Source organism: Oncorhynchus tshawytscha, linkage group LG13 (genome assembly GCF_018296145.1).
Source record: "Oncorhynchus tshawytscha isolate Ot180627B linkage group LG13, Otsh_v2.0, whole genome shotgun sequence".
NCBI classification, from domain to species: domain Eukaryota; kingdom Metazoa; phylum Chordata; class Actinopteri; order Salmoniformes; family Salmonidae; genus Oncorhynchus; species Oncorhynchus tshawytscha.
The window spans coordinates 45,048,292-45,064,626 of NC_056441.1; the positions used below are offsets into that span (position 1 = coordinate 45,048,292).

The window sequence follows — 16,335 nt, forward strand, 5'->3', positions numbered from 1 at the left end:
ACATTTTCCCTGACACCCAAAAGGACTGGAAAATGGACAGGAAAATGACATTTACTTTTGATACTTAAGTATATTTTAGCATTTAATATTGCTTTTGACACTTAAGTAAATTTAAAACTAGACTTTTATTCAAGTAGTACTTTACTGGGTGACTTTCACTTTCTATTAACATGTCTTTACTTTTACTCAAGTATGACAATTGGATACTTTTTCCACCACTGCCTATGTGTTACAGTAAAGAGATGAGTAGCTTGAGTAAGGTGGTCTTTTTGAGTGTAGGCCTGTGATGTTGTGTATGCACCACAAGATGGTGATCCCCTGCAGGCATTTTGTTTCAAAACATGTGGCCCTGAAATGCAAAGAAGTAGGAGCAGGACAGGAAAGCTCTGCACAAAGTAAAAGCTTCTTAGAAGTGAGAGGAAACCCATAAGAGTGACCACGTCCGATAGGGAAAGTACAGGTTAGGCATTAGGGTCCTTTTCCAATACACTCTCAGCTTAAAACATCACCATACAGTAGTTTGAATGGAAAACTAAAGATTCCTTGGGTGAAATATATATTCCAAATCTAATGTAATATGAAACTAATGAATGATCTATGAGGGGGGGGGGGGATAAGTTGAGCCATAGCGGTAAGTTGAGCCACCATTGCTTCTAGGAAACTATACAAGAAAATATATATTTGACCAGATATAAAAAGTCACCATTCCATGGACTCTGTGAAAGTGGTAAGCAAGTTAGGTCCCCAAGAAATATTTTCACCAAGTCAAATGATTTTTTGTGTTAGAGGTTTCATGATGCTCGTATATAAACCAGCTGGATAATTTTAGGATTGTTCTATACGTCAATAGGAGGTCTCTATAAGCTTAAATATGAGGTCCTAAACATAGCATGAAAGTGCTTTCTTGTGGCTGTGGCTAAAACAGTCCAAATCCTTGCCTTGAGGTAAGTTGAACCAATAGTTGAGCCAATGGCAAGTTGAGCAAATGTAAATGTTTTCTTCCCAGGCGTAATGCAAGGCATTATCACTCTGGTATGAGATAACAACAAGGCCTGGCCTATGTTTAATGTGTTTTTTTTAAAAGTACAAAGTGTTTGTTAGGTGTTAAGCCTGTGTTAAAAGAGGCTTAAATTATTAAAGGACAAAAAAGTTATAGTGATTGTGTTGAAGTGTGTGCGGGAAATAAAGATAGACATGATCTTAAAAAGGTAGTGGTAATATTTCATTCAGAAAAAGTTGTAGGCGGCTTCACTTACTCTGTCCCATGACTCAACCCCCCCATGCCCTGGTTAAGTGTGCCAAGAGACCACGTTTTTTTGGACAAGCTATGTTTTCAAAACTGTAGTGGTTACATGAATTTTGATTATTTCCAGTGTTAAACAACATCCTGAAATATATGTAGATATCTTTGTTAGAGAGAATACTATACACTGAGTACACAAAACATTCAAAACACCTGCTCTTTCCATGACTGACCAGGTGAATCCAGGTGAATGCTATGATCCTTTATTGATGTCACTTCTTAAATCCACTTCAATCAGTGTATATGAAGGAGAGGAGACAGGTTAAAGAAGGATTTTTACGCCTTGAGACAATTGAGACATGGATTGTGTATGTGTGCCATTCAGAGACTGAATGGACAAGACAACATATTTAAGTGCTTTTCACGCTCAACAGTTTCCTGTGTGTATCAAGAATGGTCCACCGCCCTCAAGGACATCCAGCCAACTTGACACACTGGAGTCAACATGGGCCATCATCCCTGTGGAACGCTTTTGACACCTTTTAGAGTCCATGCCCTGACAAGTTGAGGCTGTTCTGAGGACAAAAGGGGGGTTCAACTAAATATTTGGATGTGTTTTGTTTGGTTTACTCCGCGTATTTCCCTTGACGGAGTGATGCTGAGTGTAAAAATTGGCTCAACTTACCCCATTCTTCACTATTACTCTGCAATATTGACTATGACTTGAGGTTTTTCCTGACAATGTTCCGTGTGGCTCAGTTGGTAGAGCATGGTGCTTGCAATGCCAAGGTTGTGGGTTTGATTCCCATGGGGTGCCAGTATGAAAATGTATGCACTCACTACTGTAAGATGCTTTGGATAAAAGCTTCTGCTAAATTACCAAAATGTAACCTGATCAGGAAAAACTCCAGACCTTGGGTAAAGGTTGTCTAGGCTCAAGAGTTTTTCCTCACCTTGTGACCTGACCTGACCTGACCATAACATCCCTCAAAGAGGAGAATCAAGTCATTAGCATCTCTTACCCTGACTCCAGGAAATCCGATGATTCCCTTTTCTCCTTTTATCCCTGTCAACGAGTCGAATCCCTGAAAAATCAATCACTCACAGATTACTAACACACAATTAGACATTATGGTACAGGGTAAGGCAACCTATTTGTGTTTAACACTACGTGAGATTCACCTAGTCCAATGGTGTGACCAACAGACATCATATACTACTCAATGATCACAATCTACAATTAACATAATTTGTACTGAATGAAGAAATGAATGTATTGAATGAAGAAATTAATGAAGAAACGTGAGAGCTGTGTGTATGAGGGTATGGCTACACTCTTAGAAAAAAAGGTGCTAATTAGAACCATATAGCTGAGGTGGCACCACAAACCTTTATTTTTTTTTACTCTGCTTACACCCCTGGTATCATATAAACACACATATGACATGGAAGAATGCGTAGAATTGCGGGACATTTTATTTAAAATGTGCATCCTGTTTCCATTGATCATCCTTGAGTTGTTTGTCCAACTTGATTGGAGTCCACCTATGGTAAATTTAATTGATTGGACATGATTTGGAAAGGCACACACCTGTCAGTAAAAGGCACATAACAGCCCGCTTGGAGTTTGTCAATAGGCACCTAAAGGACTCTCAGACAATGATTCTCTGGTCTGAAGCAAGATTGGACTCTTTGGCCTGAATGCCAAGTGTCACGTCTGGACAAAACATGGCACCATCCCTACGGTGAAGCATGGTGATTGCTGTATCATGCTGCAGGGATGTTTTTCAGCGGCAGGGACAGGACACTAGTCAGGATCGAGGGAAAGATGAATGGAGCAAAGTACAGCGAGATCCTTGATGAAAACCGGCTACAGAGCACTCAGGACCTCAGACTGGGGCAAAGGTTCACCTTCCAACAGGACAACAACCCTGAGGGTTTGTAGGCCTGATGTAAGGCAGGTCCTCACCAGACATCACCGGCAACAAAGTCGCCTATGGGCACAAACTCACCGTCGCTGGACCAGACAGGATTGGCAAAAAGTGATCTTCCCTGACGAGTCGTGGTTTTGTCTCACCAGGGGTGATGGTCGGATTCGCGTTTATCGTCGAAGGAATGAGTGTTACACCGAGGCCTGTACTCTGGAGTGGGATCGATTTGGAGGTGGAGGGTCCATCATAGTCTTGGGGAGTGTGTCACAGCCTCATCGGACTGAGCTTGTTGTCATTGCAGGCAATCTCAACGCTGCAAGTTACAGGGAAGACATCCTCCTCCCCCATGTGGCACCCTTCCTGCAGGCTCATCTTGACATGACTCTCAAGCATGACAATGCCACCAGCCATAGTGCTCGTTCTGTGCGTGATTTCCTGCAAGACAGGAATGTCAGTGTTCTGCCATGGCCAGCGAAGAGCCCGGATCTCAATCCCATTGAGCACTGGGATCTGTTGGATTGGAGAGTGAGGGCTAGGGCCATTCACCCCAGAAATGTCTGGGAACTTGCAGGTGCCTTGGTGGACGAGTGGGGTAACATCTTACTGCAAGAACGGGCAAATCTGAAAAAGTCCATGAGGAGGAGATGCACTGCAGTACTTCATGCAGCTGGTGGCTACACCACATACTGACTGTTACTTTTGATTTTGAACCCCTCTTTGGTCAGGGACACATTATTCTATTTTGTTAGTCACATGTCTGTGGAACTTGTTCAGTTCATGTCTCAGTTGTTGAATCTTATGTTCATACAAATATTTACACATGTTAATTTTGCTGAAAATAAATGCAGTTGACAGTGAGAGGACTTTTATTAACCAAAAAAGTGTTAAACAAATCAAAATATATTTTACATTTGAGATTCTTCAAAGTAGCCACCCTTTGTTTTGATGACAGCTTTACACACTTGATATTCTCTCAACCAGCTTAACCTGGAATACTTTTCCAACAGTTTTGAAGGAGTTTCCACATATGCTGAGCACTTGTTGACTACTTGTCCTTAACTCTGCGGTCCAACATCCCAAACCAACTCAATTGGGTTGAGGTCAGGTGATTGTGGATACCAGGTCATCTGGTTGGCTGCTTTGAGATTCTTCAAAGCAGCCAACCTTTACCTTGATAACAGCTTTGCACACTCTAGGCATTCTCTCAAACAGCTTCATGAGGTTGCATTTCAATTAACAGGTGTGCCAATCAGAGTTACAAGCCTCAGAAATTGCAGCCCAAATGAATGCTTCACAGAGTTAAAGTAACAGACACATCTCAACATCAACTTTTCAGAGGAGACACCCCAAAAGGACACCAATAAGAAAATGTGTGGTTCCCACCGTGAAGCAAGGAGGAGGAGGTGTGATGGTATGGGGGAGCTTTGCTGGTGACACTGTCTGTAATTTATTTAGAATTCAAGGCACACTCAACCAGCATGACTACCAAAGCATTCTGCAGTGATACACCATCCCATTCGGTTTGCGCTTCGTGGGACTATAATTTGTTCTTCAACAGGAAAATGACCCAAAACACCTCCAGGCTGTGTATTTGACCAAGAAGGAGAGTGATGGAGTGCTGCATCAGTTGACCTCGCCTCCACAATCACCCGACCTCAAACCAATTGAGAATTTTTACAAGGATTAAATGTTAGGATTTGCGAAAAATGTAAACTTCCGACTTCAACTGTATATAAAGTCGGAAGTTTACATACACCTTAGCCAAATACATTTAAACTCAGTTTTTCACAATCACTGACATTTAATCCTAGTAAAAATTCCCTGTCTTAGGTCAGTTAGGACCACCACTATTTTAAGAATGTGAAATGTCAGAATAATAGTAGAGAGAATTCTTTATTTCAAATTTGATTTCTTTTATCACATTCTCAGTGGGACAGAAGTTTACATACAATCAATTGGTATTTGGTAGCACTGTTGTTTAACTTGAGTCAAACGTTTTGGGTAGCCTTCCACAAGCTTCCCACAATAAATTGAGTGAATTTTGGCCCATTCCTCCTGACAGAGCTGGTGTAACTGATTCGGGTTTGTAGGCCTCGCTCGCACACGCTTTTTCAGTTCTGCCCACAAGATTTCTATAGGATTGAGGTTAGGGCTTTGTGATGGCCACTTCAATACCTTGACTTTAAACTTTTCTTTAAGCCATTTTGCCACAACTTTGGAAGTATGCTTGGGGTTATTGTTCATTTGGAAGACCCATTTGCGACCAAGATTTAACTTCCTGACTGATGTCTTGAGATGTTGCTTCAATATATCCACATAATGTTAGTCCCTCATGATGCCATCTATTTTGTGAAGTGCAGCTGTCCCTCTTGCAGCAAAGCACTCCCACAACATGATGCTGCCACCACCGTGCTTCACGGTTGGGATGGTGTTCTTCAGCTTGCAAGCCTCCCCCTTTTTCCTCCGAACATAATGAGGGTCATTATGGCCAAACATTTCTCCAAAGTACAGTCTTTGTCCCCATGTGCAGTTGCAAACCGTAGACTGGATGTTTTATGGCGGTTTTGGAGCAGTGGACTCTTCCTTGCTGAGCTGACTTTCAGGTTATATCAGACTCATATATGACTCATTTTACTGTGGATATCGATACTTTTGAACCTGTTTCCTCCAGCATTTTCACAAGGTCCTTTACCCTTGTTCTGGGATTGCTTTGCACTTTTCGCATCAAAGGGCATTCATCTCTGTGAGACAGAATGCGTCTTCTTCCTGAGCGGTATGACGGCTGCCTGTGTTTCTACTTGCGTACTATTGTTTGTACAGATGAACGTGGTACCTTCAGGCGTTTGTAAATTGCTCCCAAGGATGAACCAGACTTGTGGAGGTCTACAAGGTAGGCCTTGAAATAAATCCACAGGTACACCTCCAACTGACTCAAATTATGTAAATTAGCCTATCAGAAGCTTCTAAAGCCATGACATAATTTTCTGGAATTTTCCAAGCTGTTTAAAGGCACAGTCAACTTAGTGTATGTAAACTTCTGACCCACTGAAATTGTGATACAGTGAATTATAAGTGAAATAATCTGTCTGTAAACAATTGTTGGAAAAATTACTTGTGTCATGCACAAAGTAGATGTCCTAACCGACTTGCCAAAACTATAGTTTGTTAAACAAGAAATTTATGGAGTGGTTGAAAAACGAGTTCTAATGACCCCAACCTAAGTGTATGTACATTTCTGACTTCAACTGTATATATCTATAGAATTATTATTATAAAAAGAAAATCAAGAAAATTAACCATGTGTGTTCTCTTGTTTTGTACTGTTCTGTAGTTTTCAACCCAATGATGATGTCTGACAAACAAAGAACTTTGCGTACTGCAGGCCCAGGCATGTAATCAAAGCTGGCGAGATATTCAATGACATCATCAAGAGATATGCTGGACCCTATGTCAGAGAGCTGTTTTTGGGACCACATCGTGTCTATTGTCCTGCTAATAGACCTTGTGAAAAGTGTTTGAAAACATGTTTTTAAAAGGCCTCCATGGCCAACAGAGAAGTTCCTAACTGGTTCCCCCTTCCATTTATTCCCACTGTAATTTGTTATGGTTTGTATTGCAAATGAGGGCATACACTGGGTCAAGACACCAGCAGGGTAAGTAGACCTTTATGTAGTAAAATAAAGGTTAAATAAAAATAAATAAATAAAATACCTACAACACTTTTAACAGCACATTACTCAACACTAGTGAGACTCATGTTGCCTATGGTAGGCCTAAAGAATATTTAAAAAAATGTTTTTCATCTCTACATGTAGGTCTCCTGATTTAAACCCGATCGAACTTGTTGCAACTAAAATGTATTTGAAATAAACATCTGCATGTTTGCTTGGCATGGATTGTGACATCTCGTTCCTCTTCCTCTTCAACTCCACCAATGCCGCCTGAATCTATGTCAATGACGTGACTTTCCATCAATAATTACACTTTGAGGATTGGAGGATTCTAAATTAATATCTAAGGGGCATTTTTCGTTAGGGCAAATCTGGTCTGTGAGAATATCTAAGGGGCTTTTATATCATTATAGTGCAGGGTTAATAATAATAGTCATCGCTTTGTAATTAAGGATGCATTATTAAAAGAAAATGACATGCGCAAGGGACGGTGGTATATATTTTTTATTTATCACAATTTTCTTTAACCTTAAGCAATTTTGGTCTTTAATGCAGGGCCGAGAGACAAGTTCCTTCCTTTTCTATGGCTTGTTTAAAACATAATGATATTTTGGAGATGATTTAGTTTCAAATAACCGAAAGTGAGCGATTGTAATCTGAATAAAGGGAAAAATGCCATTCTTGAATATTGTGTGAGACATTCTTACTAATTTGCAAATAAAGCCAGTTTATTATTTAGAATGATTTATTTCTGTTTTTAGAGGGAGAGAAACCAAAAGCTCACAGTGCCTATTTTTCAAAATTTGTGAAAATTCCCCTATGGTATTTACCCAAGTTCTTTCTTAACTCCAGGAACACAGCTTTTTGTTGTTGTTGCTTGATGCAGGACTATAAACGCCTTCATTAATTGCCACAGTTTAGACTTCTGATAGATCAGTGTTCTAACTCACCCTTGTGATAGTGTGGTGCAATGACAGAATGCCACCATCTACCACAAACGATCGCTGCATAAGCTCGTAACTTTTAAAGGAAGAACCACTCTATGTTCACTATTGAATGTTTACTTTTCGTAATTCACAAAAATAAATAAGCTCAGCGAGTAGATTCAGTGGGTAAAGATGTCAATTCAACATCTATTCCACGTTGGTTCAATGTAATTTCATTGCAATGACGTGGACACAACGTTGATTCAACCAGTGTGTGCCCAGTGGGGATTGATGGGCGCTTCTTTTTACTCAGGACAGCTCGCGTGTGCTGTGTGAAAGTAGCTATCAACTTCTGTACTGCTTGAGTGCTCAAGAAACTTACTCATGGGAGCATAGTATGAATGAACGGCCAATCATATTGCTCAAATACAAAGACCACAACTTTTATGCGTAAGTAATGATGATAAACAAGATTCAGCTGGCTCTGTGTACTCACATCACTTCCCCTGGGTCCACACTCTCCCTTCACACCACTCCTCCCCTGCAATAAAACACAGGCAATCAATAAGAATCAGGAAAGAATATATATAATAGATACTTTGATGTATATTTTTTAGAACAGAAATTGGTATTCTGGCTTTCCCAAAAACCCATACAAACATTGAGAGGCACTGGGTCAGCCACGGTGTAGTCCCCCTGGATGGAGCTAATAATGGGGGGTTAAGTTCCTTTGTCAAGTGCACAAAGGCAGGAGATGGTACCTGGGATCAGAGACAAACAGCCTTCCAACTGCCATTTGAGTTCCAAATAAAATAAAATCACATTTTATTGGTCACATACACATGGTTAGCAGATGTTAATGCTAGTGTAGTGAAATGCTTGTGCTTCTAATTCCGACAATGCAGTAATACCTAACAAGTAATCTAAGAATTTCACAACAACTACCTTATACACACAAGTGTAAAGGAATGAATAAGAATATGTACATATGAATATATGGATGAGCGATGGCCGAACGGCATAGGCAAGATGCAGTAGATAGTAGGAGGGGAAAAAGAGGTGTTCTCTTGTTCATCAGCTCAGTGTTCAGTCTCTTTGTTCGGCCTGCAAATGATGCCAAAGTACTCTAATCAACTGGGCTAACTGTCAAGTTGAATCATCGCTATTATTAAGAGTCCTATCAAATAAAGTAAACATTTAATACACAGTTTAGCAGATGGTATGGCGGGTGCAGAAAAATGCGTATGTTCCTATCAATCAATGCAGTAAATGTCCAACAAGCACACAATAATGAAACATTTTTAAATGTTAAAAATGTTGTACAGCAGTAGATATGTAAATAGTAAGTAATCATTATTAAAGTCACCAGTGTTCAATGACTATGTAGGTAAGGCAACCGTCCCTGAGTAGCTGGCTAGTGACAGTGACTAAGGGACAGAGTTGGGTCCCCAGGCCACCTGGCCGTGCTGCTGCTCCAGTTTCAACTGTTGCCTGTGATTATTATTATTTGACCATGCTGGTCATTTATGAACATTTGAACATCTTGGCCATGTTCTGTTATAATCTCCACCCGGCACAGCCAGAAGAGGACTGGCCACCCCTCATAGCCTGGTTCCTCTCTAGGTTTCTTCCTAGGTTTTGGCCTTTCTAGGGAGTTTTTCCTAGCCACCGTGCTTCTACACCTGCATTGCTTGCTGTTTGGGGTTTTAGGCTAGGTTTTTGTACAGCACTTTGAGATATCAGCTGATGTACGAAGGGCTATATAAATACATTTGATTTGATTTGATTTGGATTTGGTATAGAGTAATGTATATACATACGAGATGAGTAATGTCGGGTATGTAAACATTATATAAAGTGGCATTGTTTAAGTGACTAGTGATACATTTATTACATCCAATTTTAATTATTAAAGTGGCTACAGATTTGAGTCAGTATGTTGGCAGCAGCCACTCAATGTTAGTGATGGCTGTTTAACAGTCTGATGGCCTTGAGATAGAAGCTGTTTTTCAGTCTCTCGGTCCCAACTTTGATGCACCTGTACTGACCTCGCCTTCTGGATGATAGCGGGGTGAACAGGCAGTGGCTCGGGTGGTTGTTGTCCTTGATGATCTTTATGGCCTTCCTGTGAAATCGGATGGTGTAGGTGTCCTGGAGGGCAGGTAGTTTGCACCCGGTGATGCGTCGTGCAGACCTCACTACCCTCTGAAGATCCTTACGGTTGTGGGCGGAGCAGTTGCCGTAACAGGCGGTGATACAGCCTGACAGGATGCTCTCGATTGTGCATCTGTAAAAGTTTGTGAGTGTTTTTGGTGACAAGCCAAATTTCTTCAGCCTCCTGAGGTTGAAGAGGTGCTGTTGGGCCTTCTTCACCACAATGTCAGTGTGGGTGGACCATTTCAGTTTGTCCGTGATGTGTACGCCGAGGAACTTAAAACTTTCCACCTTCTCCACTACTGTCCTGTCAATGTGGATAGGGTGGTGCTCCCTCTGCTGTCTCCTGAAGTCCACGATAATCTCCTTTGTTTTGTTTTGTTGACGTTGAGTGTGAGGTTATTTTCCTGACAGCACACTTCTAGGGCCCTCACCTCCTCCTTGTAGGCCGTCTCGTTGTTGTTGGTAATCAAGCCTACCACTTTAGTGTCATCTGCAAACTTGATGATTGAGTTGGAGGCGTGCATGGCCATGCAGTCATGGGTGAACAGGGAGTACAGGAGAGGGCTGAGAACGCACCCTTGTGGGTCCCCAGTGTTGAGGATCAGCGGGGTGGAGATGGTTTCCTACCCTCACCACCTGGGGGGGCGGCCCGTCAGAAAGTCCAGGACCCAGTTGCACGGGGCAGAGTCGAGACCCAGGCTCTCAAGCTTAATGACGAGTTTGGAGGGTACTTTGGTGTTAAATGCTGAGCTGTAGTCGATTAACAGCATTCTTACATAGGTATTCCTCTTGTCTAGATGGGTTAGGGCAGTGTGCAGTGTGATTGCGATTGCGTCGTTTGTGGACCTATTGGGGCGGTAAGCAAATTGAAGTGGGTCTAGGGTATCAGGTAGGGAGGAAGTGATATGATCCTTGACTAGTCTCTCAAAGCACTTCATGATGACGGAAGTGAGTGCTTCGGGGCGATAGGCGTTTAGCTCAGTTACCTTAGCTTTCTTGGGAACAGGAACAATGGTACCCCTCTTGAAGCATGTGGGAACAGCAGACTGGGATAGGGATTGATTGAATATGTCCGTAAACACACCAGCCAGCTGGTCTGCGCATGCTCTGAGGACGCGGCTAGGGATGCCATCTGGGCCTTGCGAGGGTTAACACTTTTAAATGTTTTACTCACGTTGGCTGCAGTGAAGGAGAGGCCTCAGGTTTTGGTAGCGGGGCGTGTCGGTGTCACTGTATTGTCCTCAAAGTGAGCAAAGAAGTTGTTTAGTTTGTCTGGGAGCAAGACACCGGGGTCCGCGACGTGGCTGGTTTTCCTTTTGTAGTCCATGATTGACTGTAGACCCTGCCACATACCTCTCATGTCTGAGCCATTGAATTGCGACTCAACTTTGTCTCTATACTGACACTTAGCTTGTTTGATTGCCTTGCGCAGGGAATAGCTACACTGCTTGTATTCAGTCATGTTTCTGGTCACCTTGCCCTGATATAAAGCAGTGTAGCTAAAGCAGCATTAATACATGGTTTCTGGTTGGGGAAGGTTTTAATTGCCGCCTTGGGTACAACGGCGACAATTGTGGGTGGGTACAACGAATCAGCGTATACATCAATGTTGTTGTTCAACGCAATCCGGAACATATCCCAGTCCACGTGATCGAAGCAATCTTGAAGCGTGGAATCGGATTGGTCGGACCAGCGTTGAACAGACCTGAGCACGGGCGTTCCCTGTTTTAGTTTCAGTCTATAGGCTGGGAGCAACAAAATGGAGTCGTGGTCAGATTTGCCGAAAGGAGGGCGAGGGAGGGCTTTGTATGCGTCGCGGAAGTTAGAGTAACAATGATCCAGAATTTTTCTAGCCCGGGTCGAGCATTCGATATGCTAATAATATTTAGGGAGCCTTGTTTTCAGATTAGCCTTGTTAAAATCCCCACCTACAATAAATGCACCCTCAGGGTATGTGGTTTCCAGTTTACATAGTCCAATGAAGTTCTTTCAGGGCCGTCGAGGTGTCTGCTTGGGGGGGATGTTCACGACGATTATAATCCCAGAGAATTCTCTTGGTAGATAATGTAGTCGGCATTTGATTGTAAGGAATTCTAGGTCAGGTGAACAAAATGACTTGAGTTCCTGTATGTTGTTATGATCACACCGCAACTTGTTAATCATAAGGCATACACCCCCGCCCTTCTTCTTACCATAGAAATATTTGTTTCTGTCTGCGTGACGCGTGAAGAAAGGTGGCTGTACAGACTCTGATAACGTATCCCGAGTGAGCCATGTTTCCATGAAACAGAGAATGTTACAATCTCTGATGTCTCTCTGGAAGGCAACCCTTGCTCGGATTTCGTCTACCTTGTTGTTAAGAGACTGGACATTGGCTAGTAGTATACTTGGGAGCGAGTAACTTTCGAGCTGCTGGTAAGCCTCTCTAACCTCTAGAGTACCTACCACCCCACAGACAACCAATGAAAATCATGTTATAGAAGACATCCTGATCACCTTGCTTCCTTTGATGTAGAAGTCTTCTGGGGGGTCCACAAACTCAAAGGGTCCTGGGGGCCCTTGGGTACCCTGATCTCCCTATGACACATACACAGGTGAGGTTGTCAGCACATTCTTTACACACAAACTGTATCTATATATACAGTACCAGTCAAAAGATTGGATACACCTACTCATTCAAGGGTTTTTCTTTATTTCTACATTGTAGAATAATAGTGAAGACATCAAAACTATGAAATAACACATATGGAATCATGTAATAACCAAAGAGGTGTTAAACAAATCAAATGATATTGTACATTTGAGATTCTTCAAAGTAGCTACCCTTTTCCTTGATGACAGCTATACACACGCTTGGCATTCTCTCAACCAGCTTCATGAGGTAGTCACCTGGAATGCATTTCAATTAACAGGTGTGCCTTTTTAAAAGTTAATTTATGGAATTTATTTCCTTCTTAATTTGTTCGAGCCAATCAGTTGTGTTGTGACAAGGTACAGGTGGTATACAGAAGATAGCCCTATTTGGTAAAAGACTAAGTCCATATAATGGCAAGAACAGCTCAAATAAGCAGAGAAACTAAAGCCATCATTACTTTAAGACATGAATGTCAGTCAATCACGAAAATTTCAAGAACATAGAAAGTTTCTTCAAGTGCAGTCGCAAAAACCATCAAGCGCTATGACTAAACTGTCTTTCATGAGGACCGCAACAGGAAAGGAAGACCCAGAGTTAGCCATAAGTTAATTAGAGTTAACTGCACCTCAGATTGCAGTTCAAATAAAGTAACGAACACATCTCAACATCAACTGTTCAGAGGAGACTGTGTGAATCAGGCCTTCATGGTCAAATTGCTGCAAAGAAACCACTACTAAAGGACACCAATAATAAGAAGAGACTTGCTTGGGCCAAGAAACAGAAGCAATGGACATTAAGACAGGTAGAAATCTGTCCTCTGGTCTGATGACATTTTTGGTTCCAACCGCTTTGTCTTTGTGAGACACAGTGTAGGTGAACAGATTATCGTGGCACGTGTGGTTCTCACAGTGAAGCATGGAGGAGGAGGTGTGATGGTGCTTTGCTGGTGACATTGTCTGTGATTTATTTATCATTCAAGGCACACTTAACCAGAATGGCTACCACAGCGTTCTGCAGCGATACGCATCCCATCTGGTTTGTGCTTACTCAGAAAAATTAAGAAAAACCCTGGAATGAGTAGGTGTGTCCAAACGTCTGACTGGTACTATATATATATATATATATATTAAAATACAAAAAAACTGTCATGGGTAGCACAAATAAAACATTACAAAATCAACCAGAAAAACAGTTACATTTCTCCACAAATCAGTCCCCAATCAATGCTTTAAATTACCCGAACAGCAACAGAACATCAAGATTAAATGTATTTTGAATTTTGTTCCAGCAATACGGTGCATTAAAACTAAAAGCAGATTCACCAAGCTCGGTGGAGACCCTAGAAACCTCAAAAGTAAACCAATCCTGTGAACAGGTTAGGCAAGGTGTCTATACTTCAACAGCAAAGGTAGATTAGTCAGAAGTTTATGAAGTAGGGCCTTGTCAACAAAAAGGGAGTAATGTAGAGATCTACAGGTCTTTAGCGAAGTCCAGCCAACCTTTTGATATAGGATACAGTGGTGAGTATCAAAACTGTCACCTGTAACAAAATGAAGGGCACTATGGGAGATGGCATCCAAAGGATTATGAGTATTTACACTTTGATAAATAATATCACCATAATCAAGAACAGATCAAATGATTGACTGTATAATCTACTTCCTAATGCTTAGAGAAAAGCACTATCTGTTTTTATAGAAAAAGGACACTTTAAATATTATCTTCTTAACCAGCTCATCTTTATGTTTTTTAAACGTATTATCCATATCAATCCTAATGCTTAAGTATTTATATGCAGGAACATGTTCGATTGGAGAACCATCTAATGAGTGAACATTCTTACAAGAGTTTAAAGGGGTTAGGTTAAATGTGGAAGACACATTTCAGTTGAAGGCATTCAGTTGTACAACTGACTAGGTATCCCCCTTTCCCTTTCCCTAAAAACATGCATTTTGATTTGCCCGTATTAAGCACAAGTTTTAAATCAACAAGGGATTCCTGCACAGCTATAAAATCTGACTGTAGTTTTTACGCAGCCACATGAACAGTCGGGGCAATAGCATACATAATAGTATCATCTACATAAAGATGAAGTTTACAATATTTTTACAATATTTTACAGTTTGACCAATGTGTTTAGATAAATAGTGATGAGAACAGGTCCCCTGTGGTACACCTTATGTACCTCAAGAAATGTAGACTTAACCCCATCAATCACTATGGCCTGAGTTCTGTCACTAAGATAATCATTAAACCATTAACAGGCGTCAGAGCTCAGGCCTATTGACGACAACTTATTCAATTAAATAGCACGAGCAACAGCATCAAAATTTTTTGACAGGTTTACAAACAAAGCAGCACATTTCATTTTAGTTACTAAAGCATTGACAAGATCATTAATAACTAAAGTGGTTGCTGTAATAGTGCTATGCCCAGGCCTAAACCATAATTGGTTAACATTAAAAATACATTTGCAAAAGTTGTACATTTTCTAAGGATTCAAGAATCTTAGCTAGACAAGAAAGACTTGAAATGGGGCGATAAGTATTAAGATCACTACTATCCTTGCCCTTATGGATTGGAAGCACAAGAGCTGATTTCCATACTTGACCTGCAGGGGTGTTATGGACACACTTGTGGGTTACTCACTTCATCTCCTTTCTGTCCTGGCAATGATCTTCCTTTCTCTCCCTGATAAAATGACAGGGAGAGAGGGAGAGGTAGAGGGAGATAGAGAATTAATGAAAGAGAAAGAGTGAGTGTGACAGATAAATACAACTAAAGCTAGCCTATGGAGAGGGCCGTGTACTAGTGTTTCATATGATTTAGAATGCTTTCAACATAGGGGAGGTTACTGAATATGCAATTGTGGCATGAAATAATATTAGATTATCCCTTTTCATAGTCTGTAGAGTAAAATGTGTGAAAGTGTAATCGAGCAGGTAGTTAGGTAAAGGTAGGAACATACAGGCGGACCTCTCAGGCCAGGTGAACCAGTTAAACCCTGCGGAAAAACACACAGACATCCTTATGAATAAACATGGTTTTAAACAAATTCAAGGTGATTGTTTGGATGACACTAGAACACACAATACACAAAGAAACAAACTGCAGGCTACGTACGATATGTACCACAAATACAGTATACATTGAACACACACATTCGAGTGAGAAAACACAATGGGTCCCAAATGGCACCCTATTCCTTATATAGTGCACTACAGTGTTTACACAGCCACACTCAGAACCCAAATCTGATTTTCCATCTATATCCAATGTTTTTTCTGACTGTCCACACTCTGTTTTACATGTGACCCATATCAGATTTGCACATTCAGTTGTAGCACACAGGTGCAATGTTCATTTCCTGTCACTGTTCCTTAACATTTTGGGGTGGTTGTTGTTATAACAGAGGGTCATGTGCAAAAAAACTTCAGAGCACATCTTTTTTTATCTGAGCGTCCAGACAGAAGTTGCATATGGAGGATAGGGTTTGTACCAGGATTCAGATTCACCTATGCAGGAGTGAAGATATCAGATTCCATTTGTGTTTTTTGTTGTTGACACATTATGGAAAAGATCATATTGGTATAAGATATGCAAATAATTGAAAAATTATCTGAATTAGGCTGCCTGTGTAAACGCAGCCTTATAAGCGTCAATGTCAGACGATTTTGCCACTCCTATTTTCCATATTTTCATTCTAAGCCTGCAAGAAAGTGTGTGCCCTCAGGCCTGGAGGAAAGCAAAAGTAATTTTGCTACCCAATAAT

The 16,335-nt window shown here is 41.2% G+C and overlaps 1 protein-coding gene across 4 annotated transcripts in view; it reads right to left on the minus strand.

The window, feature by feature from the left end:
• The window catches only part of col4a4 (collagen, type IV, alpha 4), a 142,751-nt gene that overhangs the window by 55,704 nt on the left and 70,712 nt on the right, over window positions 1-16,335 (minus strand). For all 4 annotated transcript variants that reach the window (XM_024441954.2, XM_024441956.2, XM_024441955.2 and 1 more), the window contains exons 11-15: window positions 15,532-15,567; window positions 15,213-15,254; window positions 12,425-12,505; window positions 8,268-8,312; window positions 2,266-2,328 (exon numbers count right to left, since the gene is read on the minus strand). In XM_024441954.2, coding sequence (XP_024297722.2) covers window positions 2,266-2,328; window positions 8,268-8,312; window positions 12,425-12,505; window positions 15,213-15,254; window positions 15,532-15,567 — 267 coding nt within the window. The remainder of the gene's footprint in view (window positions 1-2,265; window positions 2,329-8,267; window positions 8,313-12,424; window positions 12,506-15,212; window positions 15,255-15,531; window positions 15,568-16,335) is intronic.